At 39.9% G+C, this 26,584-nt stretch overlaps 2 protein-coding genes across 5 annotated transcripts in view; both read left to right on the plus strand.

The window, feature by feature from the left end:
* The first annotated feature begins 4,658 nt into the window (after window positions 1-4,658).
* LOC108666788 (U-scoloptoxin(01)-Cw1a-like) lies at window positions 4,659-26,008 on the plus strand. 3 transcript variants are annotated; one of them, XM_018153702.2, is made up of 4 exons: window positions 4,659-4,742; window positions 6,085-6,208; window positions 6,683-6,830; window positions 7,149-7,649. In XM_018153702.2, the coding sequence occupies exons 1-4, from the start codon at window positions 4,724-4,726 to the stop codon at window positions 7,284-7,286; spliced, it is 429 nt and encodes a 142-aa protein (XP_018009191.2). In that variant the 5' UTR covers window positions 4,659-4,723; the 3' UTR covers window positions 7,287-7,649. The 3 variants fall into 3 exon arrangements, with proteins under 3 accessions (XP_018009191.2, XP_047738012.1, XP_018009199.1); XM_047882056.1 differs by lacking the exons at window positions 6,085-6,208; window positions 6,683-6,830; window positions 7,149-7,649 and adding exons at window positions 24,592-24,715; window positions 25,153-25,300; window positions 25,439-26,008 and having other exon boundaries at window positions 4,674-4,742; XM_018153710.2 differs by lacking the exons at window positions 4,659-4,742; window positions 6,085-6,208; window positions 6,683-6,830; window positions 7,149-7,649 and adding exons at window positions 22,785-22,870; window positions 24,592-24,715; window positions 25,153-25,300; window positions 25,439-26,008.
* The window catches only part of LOC108666785 (U-scoloptoxin(01)-Cw1a), a 38,042-nt gene continuing 24,628 nt past the window's right edge, over window positions 13,171-26,584 (plus strand). Inside the window, exons 1-4 of one of the 2 annotated variants that reach the window (XM_018153709.2) lie at window positions 13,177-13,273; window positions 14,748-14,871; window positions 15,908-16,055; window positions 16,196-16,723. In XM_018153709.2, the coding sequence (XP_018009198.1) occupies window positions 13,255-13,273; window positions 14,748-14,871; window positions 15,908-16,055; window positions 16,196-16,333 (429 nt within the window). In that variant the 5' untranslated portion in view covers window positions 13,177-13,254 and the 3' untranslated portion in view covers window positions 16,334-16,723. Of the gene's footprint in view, window positions 13,274-14,747; window positions 14,872-15,907; window positions 16,056-16,195; window positions 16,724-26,584 lie in introns of those variants that run through there. The other variant, XM_047882054.1, reaches the window with a different exon arrangement.

Raw genomic sequence — 26,584 nt, forward strand, 5'->3', positions numbered from 1 at the left:
AAGGTTCTAAGGGCAGCGTGGCTGGCTGGTCGTGTCGTAAGGTTCTAAGGGCAGCGTGGCTGGCTGGTCGTGTCGTAAGGTTCTAAGGGCAGCGCGGCTGGCTGGTCGTGTCGTAAGGTTCTAGGAGCTTCAGCTGTGGCAGGTTGAAGGGCATTTTTTACGTTGCGTGCGGAAGTGCCGTGAGAATCTTGCACCACCTGAGCACCGCACCACCTGAGCACTGCACCACCTGAGCACTGCACCACCTGAGAACTTCACCACCTGAGCACTGCACCACCTGAGCACTGCACCACCTATATAAGCACTAATACTTGCTGTTGTTGGAATGTCTTTATAAGGGAGTGAATATAACAAAATATCAGGGGTGAATATATCAAAGTGCCAAAGTGAATATATACTAGTAGCCGGAGGTAAATATACATGAAAAGGAGGTAAATATATGAAAATAGCATGAAGAATAAACCAAAATACAATTGTAAATATGTCAGTTTCTTCCAGCAAGATGACTTATCATGTCATGTCGTAGGATCGAAGGCCATCAGAAGTTCAGTTATATTAGAGATCCTACTCAGGACTCCCTAATAAGGGATTAGGTTTACAACTGTTGCGACAAACACGAATGATTTTCAAATTAGCGGGAGCGTCATTTTAATTACGGACAGCAAAGTATTTCTGGAGAACACTCACGAAAATGTCATTAACACTTCAAAGGTCGCGCAGCCTTCGAGTTAATGCACTCAACACTCATCGAAATGACAAGCAATATATCTACGTTAGTTTTTATTGACAATAAATAACATAATACTCTACTTTGTTACCCAAAGGATAATAGTAATTAACTCATTTCATTACCCCATCGCCGCTCCGAGAGGTTACAAGAGTGAAATAATGTGTAGGTAATTCACTGCATGTATATGGAGGTTCATCACTGAGATTCATCACTGCTGTATCATGGAGATTCATCACTGAGATTCATCACTGCTGTATCATGGAGGTTCATCACTGAGATTCATCACTGTTGCATCAAACATTTGTTGATTTCTTAAGACCTCGTCACTGCTACATTCTTTATGAAATTATCAGCTCGGCCAGCCCGAACATCAAGTGATGCATGATAGTTAAGAAGAGGAGAACAAATTGTTTATAATTTCAATGGATATAACATAATGAGTAGTGATGGTAGATGACGGTAGATTGTATAACTAAGTAGCCGGCGCACAATATTTAGTTGTTGCAAATAAATCGGCTGTGATTTGAAATTTTGACGTTCCAAGAGGCAGTATATCCTTCCACGCATCCTGTGGTGGTGTTTATGGCGGGAAGGAACACTCAAAGAAACGTGGAAATATTGTCTTAGTCAGACACTGTTTTTTTTGCTGGTTATCCTTAACCAGTTTGGCCTAGCAAAGATGTGTCCCACTATTTGGACAGTTTGACTTATTAATTTTTCACAGTGATGTTATTATATCATTCTATGCATCCTGTTGTAATACCCCGATGAAACAAGTTTGGGATAAAATGGAAGCAAGACTACTGCTTACAATTTAATTTCATTAAATATAAATTTCCAATATATTACAAACATAAAACTGTTTTCACTTTCATATTCAATTTCATAATATATTATACAATATTTAGAACTTTGAGACACGGTACCGCTCGTCTTCCCAGGCGCCGGACCGACCGTTGCAACACCAAACCTCAACATCCTCGCCTCACCCCACCATCTCTGGCATCCCCACCATCCCCACCACACCCCACCATCCCCGGCAACCAACCCCTTGCGCCCCCGAGTCAATACAAGAGCTTTTCTCAGCCCCGAGACAGCGGCTATGGGGAGGTGTGGGGAGACAGAATAGAATAGAATAGAATAAAACATTTAAGACTGAACATATGCTCCTGCATAGCTTCGTCTAGTCTGTTCATGAAGGCGTTCATACTCGGAGCGTCAACGATGCTATCAGGGAGATGAAGTGGGGAGGAATGACTGCTGGGGTATGAAAGGATTGTCATAGAACTTATGATGGCAGAGAGTGGCATTTAAATTTAGAATAATAAATGATACCTAATTTCAGAATGTTTGCGAGATGCTGTCCAACCTTAGAAATTTTTAACTTTCGTGAGGTGATGGAAATGATTATCGTTATATTTAGTTTCTCAGACTGTGCCGTGAATTTAATTGATGCAATACTTTTCGTTACCTGTTACGCTAAAATATTTCGTTAGTAATAACGATGCGATCAAGCGATGTGATAGAAAAATCATGAACAAGAAATTTGGAGATTTTGATCATTGATATAGATTTAAATACCAATCGTACAGCGTACGAATGGTATTTATACCAATCGTACAACATGAAAAAATTACTTCATATACAACTGAACTTATTTCCCGAGAAATCCTATGCAAAGCAAAGCTAAAATATAAGTAAAATTGAGTGAACAATTTCCTTAACAATGCGTTGAAAATACTTTGCTGGTTAATCGACTAAGGGATTTTCAATGCTCAAACACTGTATTTTACACAAATTTTAAGTTCGAAAATTTTCCTTACTATGATGCAGTAGTTGCTATGGTGCAGTAGTTGCTATGGTGCAGTAGTTGCTATGGTGCAGTAGTCGCTATGGTGCAGTAGTTGCTATGGTGCAGTAGTTGCTATGGTGCAGTAGTTACTATGGTGCAGTAGTTGCTATGGTGCAGTAGTTGCAGTGGTGCAGTAGTTGCTATGGTGCTGTAAGTGCTATGGTGCAGTGTCGCTATCATACCTTCATAATGATGGTACCGTATCATATCATCGCACTGATGGCATTAACTTCCCGAGCCATAATAGGAATATGTGCATAGTTAGGACCAGGCAGTCAGAGTGGGTACGCGGTACGGAATGTCAGCAGCAGCGTTCTCACGGTCGCACCTCCCGCCCGTCACATATGACTTGCCTGTCGGAGACCTGCACTGCCCAGCGCAACATGGACTGACATGATAAGCGCAACATGGACCGACACGCAACACGAACATCCAGCACTGCCCAGCACAGCATGGACATCCAGCACTGCCCAGCACAGTACGGACTGACGCGATCCCTTCATCCAATAACGTAGCGTCCAATAATTCAGGTCCGTCACATTATCGGCTGCCAGTCATCCAGATCAAAATATGTCCTTTGAATAGGTCCAAGCAGCCTTCAGCAACAAAGACAGGAATAGTATGGCCCAGAATCGTCCGCAACCAGCGACCAGTATTTATTTTTTGCATAAAATCAGCTCACTTGTGAAGGCCACTCGTCGAACGACTTTTGATTTTGGAATTTGACTTTACTATCTGAAGTAACGTAATATAACGATGTCCTGGACACCATAGTCCATACGTGGCCTCATGGCGCAAGGCAGCTTTTATGCAATTCAAAAGCCTTCATAAGCCACCTTACGCATTGCGCAGCGAACAAGTTTGAACGCTGGCAAGTTTATGAAGTTATGTTCCGATGAAAATTCTAGTGGTTGATAATTATAACACTCTAGGCCAATCGCTGCCGTGTTTGGAGGTGTAAAGCGAATAATATTTAAAACAAAATGATGTTGTGGGCTGAATACTAACGGAAGGGGTTTGAGGGGTTGAAGGGTTTAAGGGGTTAGGAGGAGATAAGTGGTTATGAGGGTATGAGGGGTTATGAGGGTATGAGGGGTTATGAGGGTATGAGGGGTTATGAGGGTATGAGGGGTTATGAGGGTATGAGGGGTTATGATGGTATGAGGGGATATGAGGGTATGAAGGGTTATGAGGGTACGAGAGGTTATGAGGGTACGAGGGGTTATGAGGGTATGAAGGGTTATGAGGGTATGAGGGGTTATGAGGGTACGAGGGGTTATGAGGGTACGAGGGGTCATGAGGGTATGAAGGGTTATGAGGGTATGAGAGTTCATGAGGGTACGAGAGGTTATGAGGGTATGAGAGGTTATGAGGGTGCGAGAGGTTATGAGGGTATGATGGTATGAGGGTATGAGAGGTTATGAGTGTATGAGAGGTTATGAGGGTACGAGAGGTTATGAAGGTACCAGAGGTTATGAGGGTAAGAGGGGCCTTAAGAGTCCAGGAGAACATGCAGACTCATTTTTAATGAAGTCGATGGGCATATTTATGAAATTTTATATGTTAACTCAGATGGTAATACTGACTTTCGCAGCTTTTGTATGCGAAATTATAGGATCGCTGACCTTGAACTGCGTATTATGAAACCACGTCATTCTATTCCGCTATGCTGATTTATGTTAAAAAGAGTTTAATTATTATTTTCCACGAAGAGATTTTTCGTTTTTTGTCACATATAGTTTGCCCATCATTTGCCATTTAGAGTTTGATCATCAATGTCATACAAGGATTAATTAACATTTGCTATGTTGAGTTTGATGGTCATTTGTTCATTAAAGTTTAACCATCATTGAAAGTTACTTCATTGATCCGTGGCCATGGCAGTCAAGTTCCCAAATGGACATGCAAATGCAAACTTATCAGCCGCCATGGACGCAGCGAAGTATTAAAAACCAGTGTGTTTGAAAACTGCTTACAGTGGCAAGGCTTTCAGGATGCCGCTCGTCTTCAGTGGTTGACCTCAACATCAGCCTTCCCGAGCCCAGGTCTCCGCCGCCTATAAAAGGCCTCGCATCATCCTCAGAGCCATCATTCGACCGACGACACACGACCTCGCGCGTCTTCCCTCTCTCCCTCTCATCATGAAGTTCCTCATTATCGGTAAGTGCATTGGTAAAACATCATTCCTTTTTAAAAATAAATTTTGTCTTGAACCGTTAAATTTCAGCGAATAATTATGCTGTAAAATCTTTGAGTTACTGCAAAGTGTTTACTGAGTATTAACGTATTAACCGAAAGTGTCGTGTCATTCAAATTGCGAAATTATTCAGTCAAGGTCACATTCATTTGCATGTTGTGCCAAGGGCCTAAAAATGCAGTTAAAATTATCGAGGTTTCTTCCCACAAGGTAAGATTTCATCATCTAAATATGAATAATAATTTTGACTAGCTATTTGTTTAGAGTTTTTATTTGTTTGCTATTACGATAATGCAACGTTTCCGTACAATTAAAAACGTTTTAAATAGCAACGTTTACACACAGGAAGTTCATTACTTGCTCTCTGATTAAATACAAAATAGAATTAATTACACGACAATCAAAAATATTTTCATTTCTATTTTCTTCTAAAATATTTTCGAATTTCTTAATCAGTCAATGTGTAGTGGTTCTTAAAACTGCGATAGCTCCAGAAAATAATTTCATAAAACATTAAACTATTACGAATTTTAACATTAGATATTTAGGGACTGGATCTTGATCTACAAGTAATATAATACCGGCAAATAACGTAGTCAGGCCATCAAGCGACATGGTGCGAGGAGGAACCCTAGCCTGTCATCATCTAAGCGCCATACAGGAGTGGAGGATTGTGTCCTTCACACCTTTTTAGCGCATTTTCTCATTTATGGAAAAAATGCACTATTGTGCTCGCCATGTCCGTCTGTCTGTCTATCCGTCTGTCCGTCTGTCTGTCTGTCCGACCGTGACCTCAAGTTTTCGTCGACGACAAAATGCGCTCTATGTCACTCACTGCGGTGAGTACTGAGTTATATTTTTTCCGTTTACCACAGCCTCGCTAGCTCACTTCCTTGTATTATATTCATCTATTGTCTGAAGGAATTTGCGAATCTTTTCAAAACAAATGAGAAGACAGAGTGAAGGCAAGAAAAAGCCTTGAAAAAATGAAATATACACTTGCTTCATGGAGCTTCGAACAAACCGCATATAGTTCCTTATGATTTAATTATCTTAACTAATGCACATTCAGCCGCTGATAAATTATTGTAAAAGAAAGTCAATGAGAGCGAAACTGAATAGAAAAATTATATCATTAAAGCGATCAACGTAAAAAATTCCAAAACGTATGATAAATTATTGTAAAAGAAAGTCAATGAGAGTGAAACTGAGTAGAAAAATTATATCCTTAAAATGATCAATGTAAAAAATTCCAAAACGTACGTCTGAAAAATATGCACCCGTGTAATCGTCTCATTCCCGCAGTTTCGGTGGTGCTCGGAGTGGCGGTCGCTGCGGTGCCCCGCGTCCGCAGGGACTCCACCCCCGACAACTTCGAACTCCCCTCCAACGCTAGCGTCGTCGTCGGCACCATCACCCACGGCTTCCAGTGAGTTGCAGTCCACTTTGAGTAAATTTCATGCCAAGATAAATTAGTCAATTGTTCAACCATGATATTTACTTACTTATAAATAATGATCATCTCTTTGTGCCGACGAGGTTCGGGTCAATGTATGTTGCGGAATAAGCCCATTAAGTTTTATCACTTCCATCGATAAAAATTGTATAACGATGAATTTTGATATAAGTAGCCGGTGCATCATTGAGCAAAGTTACTTCAGGAATTTGATTTTAGATAATTATTAACATGTTCTCGTGATGGCTGCTTGTTGAAATATCGATTCCAACCGCAAACCTTATCAACGAGTCTTCAGTTCGACCTGTGATCATACACTGAAGTGCATTCACAGCTTCCCCGCTCTTTCAGTAATAACTCTGCTTTTCAGTGCAAGGAAGGAAAGCCGTGATTGTATTGTGAAGTGAAATTGAAATGCGTATAATTTGATAATGAATCTTTTTATAGATGCGCCGGCCGCAACTTCGGCTACTACGCTGATCCGAGCAACAACTGCCAGATCTTCCACGTGTGCATGCCCTACGAGGACTCCGAGGGTACCCCTCAGCTGCGTATGTGGTCCTTCCTCTGCGGCGTAGGATCCGTCTTCGATCAGGTCTGCTATGTTCTATATCGTAAATGCAATGTTTTTATTGTTCATTTTTCTCATATTAACATGATCGAGGACACCTTGGAATTCGAAACGTTGGCAATGCTGCATATGCGCATGTATTGGATTGAGCGTGAGGCAAAGTCCAATCATAGAGTCAAAATTAGTCGGTCTTTTGAAGCAGGCCTGAGGTAACCAATGGTCTTAAGAACAAAAGTTAATATGAGCACTTGAGTCGTTACTAAAAGCAAACATACATTAAAAATTCTTAATTTTAATGCCCTGTTGAAGTTGATTCACCAATTCTTGATTTTCTTTCTACAGGCGACTCTGACCTGCAACTACCCCGAGTCTGCCTTGCCGTGTAACGAGGCCGAAAGCTACTACAAGATCAACGAGTACTTCCACCTCGAGGAGGAAGAGTTCCGCAGCGGCTTCAACGGAATCTTCAAGAAGAAGTAGACTTTTATAAGATTTAGTTCAATTTTCACTTCTCTTATGGGAAATGTAAAAATTGTGTAACTAATGTGCATAAAAATTTATGAATTTTCACGGAGCTGTAAATTTTTTCCGAACTTTAAAGAATCAATTTTATGATTCCCCGAAAGTGGGCCATAGCGATCGTTCAATGCAGCAATCTAAAGGATGATAATTGATGCCAAATAAATCGGATTCTGTGTACATAAGTTCTCTCATTCTTCTGAAATCAACCTCTGAAAATCTATCGATTTTTTCTCTTTTTGCTTCACCATAGCTGGAAAATCTTTTAAATCACCGTCGAAATTAAGCCCATGGAAATTTGAACCAATAAAATTTTTGAATTTTTCGGTGCGTTTCCTGTTTATCCTGCGTTATAGATCCCCTTTGGCATTAGCGTCGGCCAAATAAATGTTTTTGATGACAAATGCGCATTAGAAATTTCATAAATGGAGCCAAATGTCCGCCAAAATAAATTTTTAATGATTGTCGAATCATTTGAAATCTTATTGCTATTGATGCCAAATTTAATGGTGAATTACAATTAATGTGAAGCCTGATGTTACACAGAAATTTAATATGATGTCAGATGCAATTGATAAATACCTTGATTATGGTTTCAGATGTAGGTCAGATGTACTATTAAATAGTATGTAATCGGTATGTCCGTGGTTAATACCATGAATATATTTAGAAAATATAATGAATAAAATAACGAATTACCATAAATACTTCATGGAATACCATGAATATGGAAGTAAATACATGTACATAATGTGGAAATTCATGTGAATGACAAGCAAATTCATGGTATAATGAAGTAATTCGCGAGCATGATAAGGAAATACGTGTACCCAATGGGGAAATTTATGGGCATGAAAAAGCAATTCCATGCCTATGATGAGGTTCAGGGAATTCCTCAGCTATTCCAGAAAGATACTCCAGGTTAGTGCGGATCATTCCTCAATTTTTCCATGAACTCATATATATAAGCTAAAATCTTACAGTTATATAAAAATACACTTAATTATATATTACACTTAAAATCTTTTCACTGTCCAGTGAACGTGAAAAATATTACCAGATCTGCAAAATTACCAATAATTAAATCGAGACAGATGCAAAAAAAATGAAAAGATTTATTTTAAGTTTGCAATCTAGAGAAATTGTTAGTTTCCCGTTGTTTAGTTCAACGTTTAATTTATTCTCATACCCTTGATGCATTTGTTCTGAAGACCAACTTTAGGTATGAACGATTTATATCACTAAAGTTGACTCCTTCACATGCAATAAAATTTTCATTTCATCAGTAAAGTTGTTGATCTACTTCCGAAGACGTCCAGACTCAATATAGATGGTGACATATCAAAACGAATTTAAAACTGCTCTTTTAAAGTATATATTGATTTAAATTAATAATTGATGAGCCTAGAGCAGGCTGACGATTCAAGTAGGTTAGTTAAGCGTTATAAGGTTTAATTCGAACATTTAGCTTAATATAGACTATATCTCACACCGCCTTGTGACCTTGTGACCTTATGATGAGTTTAGGACTTCGTAGTCCACGGTCACGCTGATGCGCCGCTTTCGTCGTCCTCTGTCTCCGAGTCGTCGCTAGACAGGTCACCCCGCCCTCGGGTCCCGAATGTAACGTTGGACGTGTTCCGTATATTTGCCCTCCTTTGGGCCAGCTGATGCAAGATGCTGTTGCTTGTCACTTGCAGAGGGAAGTTTCCCATTACTGGACAATCCGGGATCTTTCTCAACCACTTGTCCAGTCGTCTCTTGAATGTTGCAAGAGAGAACTCCCCTCCTCTCAGCGCTTTTGGCAAGGCATTAAAGAGCCTCGGTCCTACCACGGACACTGATCCCTCACGAAGAGTCTGTACTCTGGCCGCGGCTCGGCTATTAAATGGGGCAACCCTGCACGTTCTACCCCTCCATTCATTGTAAAGTGTCACTATTCTGGAGGTCTCACTCTCAAAGTTGGGAGCCAGTCCGGTTATCATCTTCCAAGTGTACAGTATGATATTCCTTTCTCTTCTCCTCTCCAGTGAGTACAGCCCCAGGTGTTTCAGCCTTTCCCAGTAGTTCAGGTTCAGCTCCCACATGCCGCTGATCCTGTACGTGAAAGTCCGCTGCACTGCCCTCGCATCCACTTATAATTCTACATGTTTTCTTCATTTAAGATTTTCTTGTAAATAAATTAGTTTTTGTTAAGTTTTCTTTATGCAATTTTAGATGGCCGTTTAGTGCAGTTGTGCGTGTGTGACGGAACACAATTTTTGTGGATTATTTTTTTAGAACATTGTTTCGCTTCTATGTTAACTCAAGGATTAATATAGGTATGACTAAGTAATATGTAAACATATATTTATTCCATGACTGTAATATGGAATCTCGTCTAGCTATGATATTTTTAGGATTTAGTTGTTAGTGTCTTGGGACGAGACTGAATGTGTAGTTCCAACGTGATTGGTTGAGCTGCTCCTGGCCTCGCGACGGTGCGCGCTAGGTAGTCATGAACGATGGAGAGTTTGGTCACTTTGGAATTAGTTTAGGATTATTCGACTTTTAACTTTGATTAGTTTGCCAAATGATTAAAAATATGATGACTTTATTGTATTATATTATCAATTTTTTTCACCTAGAAAGTGTTTGCGGTCTGTTTTGTACATTGTAAACGGGATGTTGAGGTAAGCTCATTTTGGCTGAGTTACCCCTCGCGGAGAAGTTGTGTGTGCTCAGTGTTACTGGGTTGGGGTGACACGGTTTCGACTCGAAACAGGCAGAGCCAAATTCGGGCTTCCAAGAATAAACTCCACCTCAGTTCTGAGTATAACTCTTAATGAGTTCCACTAAAGGACTAATAACGTAGGTGGAGTTCTTAGATATATCCGGATTTTGGCTGCGTTGGGCGGTTGACAGCCGTTCCATTCGCACCCTCGTGTCGTAGAGGCTAATAACCTCTGCACTCGAGTGAATTGTCAGCGGCTTATTGGAGGCTCGTACCCTTCAATAGTCGTGCTTTTGAGGCGTAACTGCCACCCCGGTTCTGTGTTCTTGGCAGTGCATTAGGGCTCGAACCTCTGATCATTGCGTTGGTTGTCGGCATTGTGGTGCGGCTCGTATCCGTATCCTTGCTGCCACTCCTGTAAGATCGTCAGTTTTGTGGTGCGGTTTGTACCCGTATCTTTGCTGTCCACTCCTGTAAGGTTGTCAGTTTTATTGTGCGGCTCGTACCCGTATCCTTGCTGTCCGTTCTTGTGAGGTCGTCAGTTTTGTGGTGCGGCTCGTACCCGTATCCTTGCCGTCCACACCTGTAAGGTTGTCAATTTTGTGGTGCGGCTCGTACCCGTATCCTTGCTCTCCGTTCCTGTAAGGTCGTCAGTTTTGTGGTGCGACTCGTACCCGTATCCTTGCTGTCCACTCCTGTAAGGTCGTCAGTTTTTTGGTGCTGCTCGTACCCGTATCCTTGCTGTCCACTCCTGTAAGGTCGTAAATTTTGTGATGCGGCTCGTACCCGTATCCTTGCTGTCCGCCCCTGTAAGGTCATCAGTTTTGTGGTGCGGCTCGTACCCGTATCCTTGCTGTCCACTCCTGTGAGGTCGTCAGTTTCGTGGTGCGGCTCGTACCTGCATCCTTGCTGCCCGCTTTAGTGGTCCTCAGTAGTTTATTAGGATTCCTCGACGTTGTATCCCTGAGGCTGAAACCCTGTTTCCCGGAGCTTTTGGACCTAATAAATTGCGTGCCTTGTACAGTGAAATTGTGTATCGCCTGAAGATCACCAATATATACGAAAAGTTCCGCGTATTCATTCCTCCTCTCTCCAACGCAAGGGAATTTAGAGCCGGACCAAAGAGCGACTCTTTAGCCCTTGTGTCAAAACCAATACGCAAGACACCGTCAAGTCGGCATGCTACCCGTAACTATTTCGACTTCGCGGCGGTGTTTCCGGTTACACGTGTGTCTCACTGGTCGACAAATTGTCGGGGTGTAGGTTGGTCCCACAGTTGGACTGGGAGTTGATCCGGAAATTGGTCCGAGAGTTGGTCCGGGAATTGGTCCGGAAATTGGTCCGAGAGTTGGTCCGGGAATTGGTCCGGCAGTTGGTCCGGGAGTAGGTACGGGAGTTGGTCCGGCAGTTGTGCTTGGTCATGCTGCTCTGGCCAAGAGATCGTCGTGTCAATTGGTAAGTCATTCTGCTCCTAAAGAAGAGTTTTCACTATTCCCTATACTACACTAAGTTTTACTGAACCAATAAAACGAACGACATCGCCACAAAAACACGGGAAGAATAATTTCATGTTCAAATTTTAATAAAACATGAAAATTCAAATCGCCTTAGGACTTTTCCGCAAATTTAATCACCAATGTCTTAATAGAACGTGAAATGAGAGCTGTGTCGTTATTAATGATAATATAAGCGATTTTTTTCAATATCCAGAGGTTAAGAAAAGCATTGGGTTTATATTTTTCACGATATTTTTTGGATAAAATTCTTATTTATACGTATTATTCTCGGGACTTTGTAAAGTCTTTGTGGTAATATTGTAGATATCTAAGTTCCAAACGAGAGCTTTGAACAATTCAGGATTAACTATTACAATTTTTGAAGATTGCATTATATTATTTTTACTTTTCCCCTTTCGTGACTCAGTTTACTCGTTTCGCAACGAAGTTCGCTCGTTTCACGACACAGTTTACTCGCTTCGCTATACAGTTTACTCGTTTCGCGAAACAGTTTGCTCGTTTCGTGACACAGTTTGCTCGTTCACTGTTCGCTCGTTGATAGTTTGCTCGTTGACAGTTTGCTCGTTGACAGTTTACTTGTTGACAGTTTGCTCGTTTACAGTTTGCTCGGTGACAGCTTGCTCGTTGAGAGTTTGCTCGTTGACAGATTGCTCGTTGACAGTTTGCTCGTTGACAGTTTGCTCGTTGACAGTTTGCTCGTTGACAGTTCGCTCGTTGACAGTTTGCTCGTCGATTGATTGCTCGTTGACAGTTTGCTCGTTGACAGTTTTCTCGTTGACAGTTTGCTCGTTGACAGATTTCTCGTTGACATTTTGTTCGTTGACGGTTTGCTTGTTGTCAGTTGCTCGTTTCGTGACACAGTTCACTCTTCTTACGACACAGTTTACTCGTTTTGTGACACTGTTTGCTCGCCGAAAGTTTGCTCGTTGACAGTTTACTAGTTTCGTGTTTTGCTTGTGAATTTGCAAATCAAGTTCCTTCCTCACGTTTGTGCGTACGTGCAGTTTGCTTCTTTGCGAGGCTCGGTCACATTTACGCCACAAACATGCATTAAATTGAAATTTTATTTTAATTGTCTTTATTTATTTATTAATATAATTAATTGAATATCGAACATTAGGTAATAGTTACATTTTGCATTGGTTCACGCACGTCTTCCATCAGAAAAAATTTCAATTAGTTGCAATTATTATTGTCGAAATTTCAATCTATGATATATATCCACAATATATTATCGATATAAAGACTTAACCAACAGAAAAGATATTTATGCTGGACGTCAAAACATGTTAAAACTGACGGTTTCAAGTTACTAAAAAAATATATAACCAAATCAAGCTCTTTGCCTTAACTGTTATTGAACTTTACATTGATTGCATAGACTCTTTCCACATATAGGCTGCAAATTGTAAGGTTGTTGTGAGACATTAAGGTGCGCTTGCATGTACAATATTACAAGGCCTCATGTGAAAACATGTCAGGTCCACTAAAGTCAAGCCTGTGCCTATGCTTGGTTATTTGGTCAGGGTGGGCAAGTTGCGGTCCAAGCTCACCGACTCGTTCAGTCTCATCTGCCTGGTCACAGGATTGACCTCCGCACGAAAGGATATAAAAGCAATGTGTGCAGAAGCATCGACATCAGTCAGTATCTTGCCTCCTTCTCAGTCAGTCAACAGTGACAAGTAAACACGCCGTAGCCATGAAGTTCCTCGTCATTGGTGAGTGAAAGTTGATGCATTGTCTGCCTGGGGTATAGAGATGCGGCCGTGATATGGCGCGTCTCAATGATATTCGTACCTGGTCTAGGTGAGGAATGCCCGAATGATATTCGTACCTTGTCGTGTGAAGGAATGCCCTAATGATATTCAAACCTTGTCGTGTGAAGGAATATCCTAATGATATTCCTACCAATTGTCTCGTAAAGGAAGGCCTTAGTGATGTTCGTATCTTGTTTAGTGGAGAAATGCCCTAACGATATTCGTACCGGGTATAGTGGAGAAATTCCCAAATGATATTCGTACCTGGTCTAGGGGAGGACTGCCCTGAAGATATTCGTACCTGGTCTAGTGGAGAAATGCCCTGATGATATTCGTACCTGGTCTAGTGGAGAAATGCCCTAATGATATTCGTACCTGGTCTAGTGGAGAAATGTCCTAATGATATTCGTACCTGGTCTTGCGAAAATTACGGGGAGTTTGGTGAAGTGAATGGAAGCTCTCTGACAATGGCGCTCGTTGCATTGATGCGAATGCTTTGAATATTAATGAGTTGGATTACTGTAAGTTAATACAGGAAAATATAAAAATTTCGCTACTAGTTGAGGCTCAGTTTGTAATAGACTTCCACCGACTACTTATAGAATTAATAACGCTACAATTTTTATTTTTGAGCATTATAAATAGGTTCAATTTAAGTCTTCTCCTTTTCGTACATTAAATTTATTTTAATTAAATAATTGATAAATACTTTAACAACATTGTTTCTCTCCATTGTTTATTGTTTTAGATTTTATGAGGGTATGAGGTAAGATTTTAGTCAGGGTAGCCGAATGATTTTAAGATCACTTAGATTGAAGGAACGAATTGGGGGTTCGAAACCCGCCATGTAGTTTGCAAATTAAGGTTGAAATCGGATAGGTTGCCGGGTGGTTGAGAATCGGTGGCAGGCCAATAATCAGCCTCATCAATTACTTACATAATTATATTATTAAATTATTATTAAAATGAATATAAAAAGTTACGCCGATTACTCAAGATTTCATTTATTGTTGAAACAGCTTCAGCACGTGCGCTCGAGAGCAATACGTGTTCCATGCTCCAAAGAAAAAATAGTTCGCTATTGTTTAAATGAAATCTTTGTTTATTGTTCGTTATTGTGTATATGAAATTTTTGTTTATGGTTCGTTATTGTGTATATGAAATTTTTGTTTATTGTTCGTTATTGAGTATATGAAATTTTTGTTTATTGTTCGTTATTGTGTATATGAAATTTTTGTTTATTGTTCGTTATTGTGTATATGAAATTTTTGCTTATTGTTCGTTATTGTGTTTATGAAATTTTTGTTTATTGTTCGTTATCGTTTATATGAAATTTTTGCTTATTGTTCGTTATCGTTTGTATGAAATTTTTGTTTATTGTTCGTTATTTTTGATTGTTGCTAACGCATCGACGTATCCTGCAATCTTTCCGCAGTTTCGGTGGTGCTCGGAGTGGCGGCCGCTGCGGTGCCCCGCGTCCGCAGGGACTCCACCCCGGAATTGTACGAACTCCCCTCCAACGCTAGCGTCATCGTGGGAGGCATCACCCAGGGATTCGAGTGAGTCTTCCATATTGGTACAGATGTCCTTCCTTATGTCTGAAACAGTTGCATACGTTCCCGTTCCATAAGCGCGACCACGGAAACAAAGATTTTAGTTCCAGAAGTGCGGCAACAGAGACAAAGGATTCCATTCCATATGTTGGTCCGGGTCATGTTGTTCACAGACAACAATGTTGGTCACTGAAAATTATGTTGGTCACTGACAACAATGGCAAAGGTAGTTTTTACATCGAAAACATTGATAAATTCAGAAGAACATAACGGATGTTCTGGCTTGCCATGCATCACTGTATTTTTAGTCGTGTTATTCTGAGCCTAGGGTGTGTGATCTTGTTCGACATCTTCCGTAAGCTAGGGTATATTACATAACAATTGTATGTCTGGTGTTCGATGAAAAACTGGAATCGATAGGTCATGACTAACTATTCACGACATATGCCGTCTTGATAAGATGATTAAATTGCCGCTTTTTGATATTTGTTCAGATGTACTCCCAAATATTGTATGTTGTTCTCCATGTGCAGCGCGTAGCTGCCATGGAAATATTGGCCGAGTGTTCAACAACCTAAATTAGAATTTTTTTTCACGGATACTCAATAAGGGGCCTTCAATATTGAAGTCAATTATATCTAGTTTAGCATAATAGATGTCATTTAATGAACTCTAAAACCAAGAAGATACGGAGCCCTAGGTTGACGCGACGTTCCAACGCGCTTCAATGCGTTTTCTCCCGAAAAATGCGCGATTCTTTCGTCCGAGCATTTACGCAAACGAGTTTAGGTTTTCCAAAACTATAAATATGGAGCTCATGCAATTTCACGGCATTAGGTCAGCCAGCAACACCAATTTTGACACATTTACATGGTTTTGTTTCTATAGTACTGAAAAAGAAACAATTTTTGATTTGTTCTAATGGTTGAGAAAAATCAATCAATTTTTTTAAATACTTCGCCGCACGAGAATCATTGATGTACCTTTCCAAGAAATTTTTCATTTCAAGGAATGATGGACACTAATAGTGATTATTTTGCAGCTGCTCCGGCCGCAACTTCGGCTACTACGCAGACGACAAAAACAACTGCCAGATCTTCCACGTGTGCATGCCCTACGAGGACGCGGAGGGCGCCCCCCAACTGCGTATGTGGTCCTTCCTCTGCGGCGTCGGATCCGTCTTCGATCAGGTCTGTTGGGGCAGTTTATATATCGGTAAATTTTTACGTACAAGTCGTGCCTATTAGTTCATAGCATTTCACTTTCATGCATGGATGAATTTCACGTATGGATAAATGATCACACATAAAAATATATTTTTCCTCTACAGGCGACTCTGACCTGCAACTACCCCGAGTCTGCCCTGCCGTGCGCTGAGGCCCAGAGCTACTACAAGATCAACGACTACTTCCACCTCGAGGAGGAAGAGTTCCGCAGCGGCTTCAACGGAATCTTCAAGAAGAAGTAGACTTCTAAATGATCTAAATCAACTTAGACTTCCAAGACTACGAGCTGTGCAAGATACTGAAACGAACCCGAATTTAACGATTGAATTTTTCGACCCGAATCTAAAAGTTGCTTAGTTTAGTAAGCAATGAGTAAGATGCTCTCTCAACGATCGTAAATATTATTTACGAGTCTGTGATATGCTATGTAATAAATTGTCATAACTTTTATCTGTATTATAATTCATCAAATTTCCTTTCGATCTTACCTTTTATTTCGCACTTTCTTCACGTTCCTTACCTAGGAATTTCATTATACTCATCTTCGTGATCACTCTATTCGTAATCTGTTTTATTACTGTTTTAAATGTGCCATTGTAAAATGTGTAAATAAATTTCTTGGAGCAATCGAATTAACTTGTCTTTTAATAAACTTGAGGATATCATCGGTGATTTTTCATAAGAAATGGCCTCGTTACATAAATTTACGTAAATTTTCTTGGACAATTTTGGAAGTTATTGCGAGTGAATTGGAAGACCATGGGATGATAAATATTCCTAAAGTAATTATTAAGGAGTAATAATTAATATTATTAATATTAATTATTACTAATATATGATATTAAATTACAAACTATTGCCTTGGAATATGGTCGGTCACAACAGTAGATCAGGCTGGTAGCGAGAATGCATCGTTTCATAAACATTGTGAACGAAAGAGTTGCTGATTTGTACACGAATGTTTCGAATTATTAAATTCATTCTTGGTGCTGGTAAAACTAGTATTCATCACCGGTTATAGTTTTGTGCGTCATTCATTGCCTTGGCAATAATCCTCATGAGAAGCGCTGTAAGCGCATTTTTCAAAAACGAAAGTTACCTTTATATCTCAGCTTCAACGTTATTCAGCAATAAATAATGTTGAAATTCTTACTTGTAAATTTGTAGGGCGATTTGACTGAAGTGAAAATTGTTTTTTCAACACAAATGAACTTTTAGGATTGGAAATCTTTCAGCGAGACCTAACAACTATTACGTTTATTGAAATTTAACTCGGAATATATGGGCTCGGAATTTCTTAGGCGAGTTGGTCTAACACAAGATGGACTCGACCAAACAATGAATGTGATCGTGAAAATGACTACAGTCAAAAAGATGGGCCGGGTTTGTGTTCATTATTCTTTATCAATGTTGAGCAACTTCGAGTCCAATGGAGATCAAATGCTTAATTCATCCCATATATGAATATATAAGTGAATTTAGATGAACGAAGACGCTGACAGAACATTACGTCCTGCATGAATCGCGTGTATGTTATTGGACGGAATGGAGTTTACGGTCGGCTGCTGATTTAATTAATAACTTGAGTTATGAAAGTTATTGGAAGTTAGAGACTTAGAGTGAAGGGGTTGAGAAGGCTGCAGGAATTTGGGCTGAACTGTGTAAAGATTGTATAAGGTGCGATTGTTCTCGAGACCGTGAGACCGTACGGGTTTGTTATAGTTTGGAATGGCAAAAGTATCAAAGGGCTGACCCTTGTGGAACTCGAAACTGTCGCGGCATCCCGTGGTAGACTCATGTGTACGCGAAGTCCTGCTATATGAGCGCCCTAAATCGTGTCATTTGACCAGATATTTTCATGACTGACGATAGTTTCAAGTAGCTACTAGACTTCCACCGGGTTCGATATGGTGCTAGGCATTTCAAGTCTGAACATATATTTTTCTATAGCTTTTTGCTATGGAAAATTGTGCACCCTAAAATGGGCGCCGACAGTGAGGCCGGCGGTTTATCCATTTTCGAACTTTGGCTATCGCGAGAAACCTAGACTCACCGAGGACGCTACGATTCCTGTAAGCACGCCAAAAATATACAAGGAACTACCACGACTTCGACATAGTAATGTACGGTCAACATCAACACTCTGGCTACGACTCAGCCGTGAGACAACGCGAGAAGCTACGAGATATCTAACGACTATAACGCCGGTAATCAGAAGATTCAAGTTTAAAGCACTGCGCAAGAATTATATCATCGGTACGGTCATCAACACGGTACGGTCCCAGTCACCGTCAGTATTGGTACGGCCACGATCACCAACCGCAATGAGCTCGGAGTAACATCATCGATGATGAAGACTACGCCACTATTCAGAAGTACGGTCGTTGTAAAACAACCTACGGCCAGATTGACCGTGAGACGAAACGCGAACGGTCATCAGCGAAACGCGACGGTTACGAAGAAGAGCGACCGCGGGGACGCGCGGCTACAGCTGCGGTACGGCCACTGGGAATACGGCTGCAAATGTGCGAGTGAGGAACGGCCGTTGCGGGAGTCGTAGCATTCTACGGGAGCGCTCTACGGATCAACGTTTACTGGCAAAAGTAGAAGATTTTAGTGGTGTTAACTGATAGGTTCTAAATTTTGATTGTGTTCGAAGATTGTGTGATCCTATTTCATGTACTAGAGATTTTTGTCAACGTAGGATGTGTACGTGAATTTCTCAATTTAATATTAAATGTACCAGTGTTTCATTACATTCCTCTCTCTGTATTTATTTTTTTTGCCATAACTTATTCATACGAGAACTAACATAGGTGCCTAAAGTAAGCCACTTCGGCAACCAAGCTGACAAACGACGAATAATAATATCTGGAACCATAACGTAACGTAAAACTGAAAGCGCAAGAACTTCGATCGATCGACGTTAAGGAAAATAAAAGTTATATATATTCTTAAATAACTTTATTCTATTCACTCGAACCCATCGTAGTCAATAGATAGATAATCGATTTCCTGTCAGACTGCAATACCGTCCAGCTTCCATGGATTAAAGTTATCCCTTCATACCAAAACGTGGTTATCAACAATTGCTCCATCACCTTAGCAGCAGCACGTCTCAACAGGCTGAACAGCAGTCTGTTGAATCGAGTCTTTTTTAATGTGACCTGCACTCTTTTTGTAGAGCAGCCCGGGATATATCCTTTTCGGTGTGTCCACGCCCAGTGGACTTGAAGCCTTAGGTCAGCAATTTGGTTAAACGTGAATTCTGGTAGATGTTGAGGTTTATTTTATAACGTTTGTTGTGGGACTTTTAACTACTGTCGATTTCCTCCTATAGCTACCAATATTCATCGATGCTCCACTAATAATTTTTATTTGGGTATTGACGTTACATGGACGCACTGACGTCTTGGATGCTCCTCATAAATAGAGGCCTCATTTACATGTGCACACTTCAACGTAAATATTATTTGAATTGGTTTAGGCAGTTGTGTCGACCATCTAATGAGAAAATACATTTTTTCTCGCCGACGTCTTCGTTACAGTAACAATTCCGTAAGCCAACTCGATCTCCTCAGTCTCGTCTGACGTTATATGGCACAAGTTTTTGATACGTTACCCGGTAACGCAGTCGGGATGATCTGAGACCTTGGTAACGGATCCTGTTTCAGTCACGTGCAGCTACAGAAACTTGTGCAATAAGTTTGATGAACCTTGAACAAAAATACCAAATTACTCGGTCCAAGTGCAGCAGTCTTGGGAGATTCTCTGCTTGGCTAGACCTCTAGTCAAGGCCGGTCAGATCCTAAATCCCGACAAGTCGACCTGTCATACGGCCTGTGAAGGACATGACTTAACCCCTCATCGCCAAGGACTGTCACCGCCATTATGCGGGAAATGCTTGCATGTCCAGCTCATCCAAGCTTTTGAGTTACTTCATATCCAAAAAACGAGGTCGGACAAAACCCGTAGTCTGTTTTATTCACTTTCGTGGTCGCGACGCTTCAGCCTTGGGCCGAGGTTGAGGGGGGGGGGACGACGACGATCCCGGATATTGGATTTTGGCCCGTATTGGCCATCAAGTGTTTTAAAAAATTTTTACATTGTATCCTAAATTATATTGTAGATGTTTTTTAATAGATATGTTGACAAGTCAGAATGTGAAAAGGAATTCTACGTAGGCACCGTTGTTTATAATTTCTATCCCTATGGATTGCCATCGTACACGATCAAACATGTTCTTCCCAAAAATTTTTTAGACATTTTGCGTTCATCATCTTGTTTGAAAAAACTCCAACTTTTAAGGACGCGACAAAACTTTTTCATCCAGTGCGGACATGTGTCAGCTTACTGGCATTAAAATTAACTTGGAGCCCCCAAGGGAACAGCTAATACTGTCCAATACAAAACCATTTCTTTCATTGAAGTCGTTGAGTGTCAGTAATTATACTACCTACTGCAATCAATGCATTACGTGACTGTTTGAACAGCTCGAGTAGCATTTTCCACCCTGATGTAATAAAGCCTTCGATAATTGCAAAACATTGAACAAATCCCTTTACCGTTTACCTTTCTAAACAATAATGAAATTCTTAGATTACGAAGTAACTGAACGGAAAACATCCGGGTTACTAATGACCTTCAAATTCGTTTTACGGTTAAGTGACATTTTGAGGGAATAACTTTGTACTTCAAGCAGCAAACAACACATACGAACAAAGCATGTTTTCGGTAGACGCATGACTCGACATTCACGGAGTGGCCTGAGTATTCTTATCTTCACGTTAATCCTCCCACGACGCATCCTACAGGATATGCTCTTGTCAATTTGAGACTCAGAGGTTCGGTGAACCTCATATTAAAATTAGATCTGGGTGACTATGAGGTCACCCAGATTATCAATAGATTTCATTCGGAGCTAAAATTGAATAATCTCGTTTCCATTTTCTTCAATATATGGGGGACCTCATATTAAAATTAGATCTGGGGGACCTCACATTCGGAGGGACCTCATATTACAAACAAATCTGGGATACCTCATATTCGGGGGAACCTCATATTAAAATTAGATCTGGGGGGACCTCATATTCGGGGGGACCTCATATTGCAATTATATCTAGGGGGACCTCATATTCGGGGGGACCTCATATTCGGGGGAACCTCATATTCGGGGGGACCTCATATTACAATTATATCTAGGGGGACCTAATATTCGGGGGAACCTCATGTTCGGGGGGACCTCATATTCGGGGGAACCTCATATTCGGGGGGACCTCATATTACAATTATATCTAGGGGGACCTAATATTCGGGGGAACCTCATATTCGGGGGAACCTCATATTAAAATTAGATCTGGGGGGACTTCAGATTCGGGGGGACTTCATATTCGGTTGGACCTCATATAACAATCAGATCTGACATTCTAGTTAAAGTTCCAACATAATGTGAGGTAGGGTCTCGAGGACGCTAATAACAATCACTGCAATTAATGAACTAAATTCTTTCATGAACGGTTCTTCTTGAAATGTAATATTTCTGCACTGTCGCGTAAAATCTCTACTTGCTTGTCATAAACTTTGGGTTCTGTCATTAAATGATATTGAAAAAGTCCATGAAAACATTTTTTGCGGCTGGGCAAGATTTTTACAGCCATTATTTCAGATGTTGATTAAAAATAGTATTTCACGGTACCCGATTGTCACAAGTTTCGTAACGATGACCTCTTGGTCATTATAAGCGAGGATTTTAACTGCCAAGAAAGCCAATTCTAATATTACTAATAATACTAATATTTCTTCTAAGCGATTAGGAGCAATTCAGGTTTAGGCAATAAGTAATTCACAGCACAATAAAACTCATATACTTATTTAAAACTATAATCAATACAGGGAGAAATTTTACAACTAGTTCTATATGGTAACGTAGAAGTAGATTTGATTCGGAGCTACAATAGAAAAATTTCTATACCATTCCCTTCAATGTCCACAATAATCAAATAACTATGCCAGCCATACTGATGTTGATTCTTTTATATATCGGAAAATTCACTCAAGTAGTCGAAATGTTTCCAGCTGTTGGTAAATTTAGAAAACTTTGATCATTCGCTCGGCTATACGATCTCGAGAGCCGCAGCTGTGAGGCCACCTAGGGTAACAATTTTAACCTGTGCAAGCCGTTCACCCTGAACAAGAGAGAAGCTGTGCATAATGAACAGCATTAAAAGCTGTGTACCCTGAACAAGAGAGAATAATGAACAGCATTAAAGTTGTGTACCCTGAACAAGAGAGAATAATGCACATCATTAAAGCATATTGAACAGCATTAAAGCTGTGTACACTGAACAAGAGAAAATAATGAACAGCATTAAAGTTGTGTACCCTGAACAAGAGAGAATAATGAACAGCATTAAAGCACAATAAACAGCATTAAAGCTGTGTACCCTGAACAGGGGCAGAGATGTGCAACTTGATCAGGGATGTAGCCTTGCACCCTGAACAAGATTAGAGCTGTTCAACCTGAACAGGATAAGATCACCATACCCTGAACAATGTAGGAGTGGTATACCCTGAGCAGGATAGAAGCAGCACTCCCAGAACAGGATTAGAACAAGTGACCTCTTAAGCTGTCAGGTCGCCTGACTCGTCTTCAGTCGTGACCTCCAAAGCGCGCCAATAAAAGCCGATGTCGCGGAAGCCCAAAACACAGTCAGCCTCCAGCCTCCCTGTGTGCTAGCCAACAGTGAAACATTCCTATAACATGAAGTTCCTCGTAATTGGTGAGTCCAGTGAACGGTAACTTAATCAAATACTTTGCAGCTAACATTAAAATTAAAAAGTAACTTTCAAAGTCAGTTGTCCTGTCGGTATTAACAGTAAAATGGACTTTACATACGTGGTTATGGCGAGTTTTAATTATTTTTAAATGTATAAAATTTACTGCAACTAGATTAAAAACCAAAATTTATTCTATTAAGAATATTAGTGGTCGATTTCCTATCAATCGAAGAAAGCGAAAAACATTGTCCGGCTCATTGCCGATCGATTAACGAAATTATTTGTAATTAAATTTGTTGTAAAGAGAATGCTTTGTGTAAGCGAGATATTGCATTTTACAGACAATAAAACTGTCAAAATCTATAAAAATATTACATTAAAGTCGAATAAAAATACATGAAGTGAAAATACTCACGCACAGTTAGCGGGACTTGCATGATATTTCATGCCTCTTGATTGCTTGCTTCTTTTTTAACATCAAATGTTTTATGTTCATTTAATATTCTAATACAAAATGTAAGGACATCTGACATCAAGCTCGTAAGCCTATAGAGTTTTCATGACGATCGAATTCTTGAAAGCTAATCGGGATTAGTTTATTACCTAATTAGTAATAATATTTTATTACCTAATTAGTATAATAGTTTATTGTCTAATTAGAATAAATAGTTTATTGCTTGATTAAAATACTGTGACAGTTTAATCTTCCAGAGTGCGCGTGAAGATTTTTTCAGCCATCTTACTAAAATTCACGTACAAAATTTTAACAAAAAATTGCATTTACATAAGTCATTGGATTAGACATGATCTAGATGAAAATTCATCTAATAAAGATAAATCCAAATCATCTAGTCTAATAAAGATAAATCTAAATCATCTAATAAGGAAAGAGCTTCGTTGTTGACAGCATTCACGCACTCTGCTATCTCACGTTGCCTTCAGGGTTGCACAAGTTACGGCCAACGCCACACTGTTAGAAAAATTACCGTTAACGGTATTACCAGCGTTACAGTGGCCGGTCGGCACGTGAAAAGAAACACCGTATCACCGTTTTTATTCTAATTTAACACTAGAAATCCGTAAAACAACTGATAAAAACGGCGAAACAGTTTATGTTCACGTGGCGACCGGCCACTAGAATGCCGGTGGGACCGTTTTTTCACAGTTTTTTCTAACAGTGCACAATCAACAAAACTTGTTTACATTTCCGTTGAGGAAAATAAAACATAAGCCGTACAAATAAAATGACAACCTCAACCATTGCACTGTGCCGTTGTAGAAGATACTTATGCAATGTATTGACAGAGCGCAGTTCAAGGAATTATCGCAGTTTTGTTTATTTCCATTCTGACTTAAATGGACATATTGGAAAACCTTATTCGCCGTAAAATATCGTGAATGATCAATTCAACAGCAATAGAACAGACTATAAAAACTGAGTTTCTTGGCAAAATGTAGAAAAAAGCATTCGGTTCAACACACCGAACTCTGATTTCAAGCTAAGCGATGAGAAACTGTTGAATTATGAATCCAATTTTAATTCAAAACAATAGTTCGCAAAACAATAGTTCGCATAAACTCACTTTTAAAATTCACTTTCACCATACGCTTTTACGTAATTTACATACACAACGTCATTTCTTCCGAATAATTGGTTCGGGAACACTAAACTAAAGTCATATTTTGTAAAGCTCTCGCTGAACAACTTGCCTTCGTGCCGCAGTTTCGGTGGTGCTCGGAGTGGCGTTCGCTGCGGTGCCCCGCGTCCGCAGGGACTCCACCCCCGACGACTTCGAACTCCCCTCCAACGCTACGGTCATCGTCGGCCGCATCAACCACGGCTTCGAGTGAGCGATCGGGTGTAGTAACGCTTGTATTTGTGAATTAATGAAGTCTATTTCTCCTCGCGTGTTAGGCAGCACTGTTTCAGTTTATGTGTAATAAATTATCTGAAGGTTTCCAGTTTGGCATCATTAACGGGAACAAGGCTGATTTTCTTGGCATAGAATACGTGATGCATGAGACAGACTTTTTAAAAGCGTGCTGTGGCCACTGACTAAGTACTTTGCATAATCAAATTAATTATCATTATTATTATATAAAAGTATATTATATATTTTTATATAAAACAATTATTTCACGTAATTATTTAATTCCGGGTGCTGAATCGTTAAACACCACACGAACTTATGAACAATACTAAAATTTCACCGCGGAATGATATATTAAACCCTCCAAACTATCATCCACAGAACACCGACTTATCTTACTTTTATTCGTACAGCTGCTCCGGCCGTAAATTCGGCTACTACGCTGACGATCAGAACAACTGCCAGATCTTCCACGTGTGCATGCCCTACGAGGACTCAGAGGGCGCCCCCCAGCTGCGTATGTGGTCCTTCCTCTGCGGCGTCGGATCCGTCTTCGATCAGGTCTGCTTTGAGCCAAAAAATACTTTTCTTTTGTGCGATTTGATATAGTGGTTTAAATTTAATATCCCAATAGCTTTGTTCACTGCAAAATTAGTTGAGTTGTCATTGCGTTAAACTAACAATTGGTATTTGTTTCAGGCCACCTTGACCTGCAACTACCCTGAGTCTGCTCTGCCTTGCAACGAAGCCAAAAGCTACTATGGCATCAACGACTACTTCCACCTCGAGGAGGAAGAATTCCTTAGCGGACTTTTCGGAAAATTCAGAAAGTAGACGGATATCTTAATTCAAAGTTTCTAGATAACACCGATACCGCGACATACAATACCCGGACATGTATAACCGGGACTTGGAAAGCCGGGACTCGGGAGTGCTGAAACGAAATCGATTCGAACGAACTTATCTCACGAACGCTTCTGATAATGCGTATAATACTGAGGTCAGGTACATGGATGCTGACCAAAGGCTTATATGTACAGTACAATACTAAAACATCAACCGAGACCCTTTAATCGGGATATTCTTGTTCATAAATCACAGGATGTTTCTTTATACATAGTGCCCTTTTTCTGTTCACTAAATCAATGTAAATTTCTCTTTCCCTGTATAAGCCTTATTTTCATTAAAACTTAATCGGTAAAGTTTTTTATAATCTTACTCCGAGGTGCTATTGTAACATTTGTAAATAAAATTTTCTACGCAACCCAATCATGTTTTTTTTGTTTATCCTCTTTTCTTAGAAACTTACGCACAGGTATTTTCATTTAAATTTTTATGCAATAATGCAAACCTTAATTTATTGTGAATTGCAATAATTTAGCAAAACAAACCTTAACTGACAATGAAATAATAGAATGATCGGGATCAAGTGATGCACAAAGTGTATAAATACAATAATAGTCGTAAATATTGAACTGTATTTATAGATATTTGAAACATTGGACCCCTAAGAATTTAAGTTTGAAGTTGAAACAAAACGTATCTGTGAGTCTTTTACTTATTAAAAATTTATTAATTAGCGAAACCCAACACCAATTAATTTTGCGACACATTTCTGTTACACATACTCGAATGAATTTATCTCTCTTAAAACTTATGTAAAAGATTCATCTAAAATCACGAGAAATGGGCAAAACGAATACTTAACTCCAAACATAATCATCAAGAATTTTTTGCTCTCTCATTCTCAATCTACGAACTTAGATTATTACACCGAACTATTGAAGAAAATATTGAAAAGGGAACATGACATCACAACTTACAGACGCTCAAGTACTCGGAAAT

This window comes from Hyalella azteca, unplaced genomic scaffold, assembly GCF_000764305.2.
Source record: "Hyalella azteca isolate HAZT.00-mixed unplaced genomic scaffold, Hazt_2.0.2 contig9563, whole genome shotgun sequence".
Classification (NCBI taxonomy): domain Eukaryota; kingdom Metazoa; phylum Arthropoda; class Malacostraca; order Amphipoda; family Hyalellidae; genus Hyalella; species Hyalella azteca.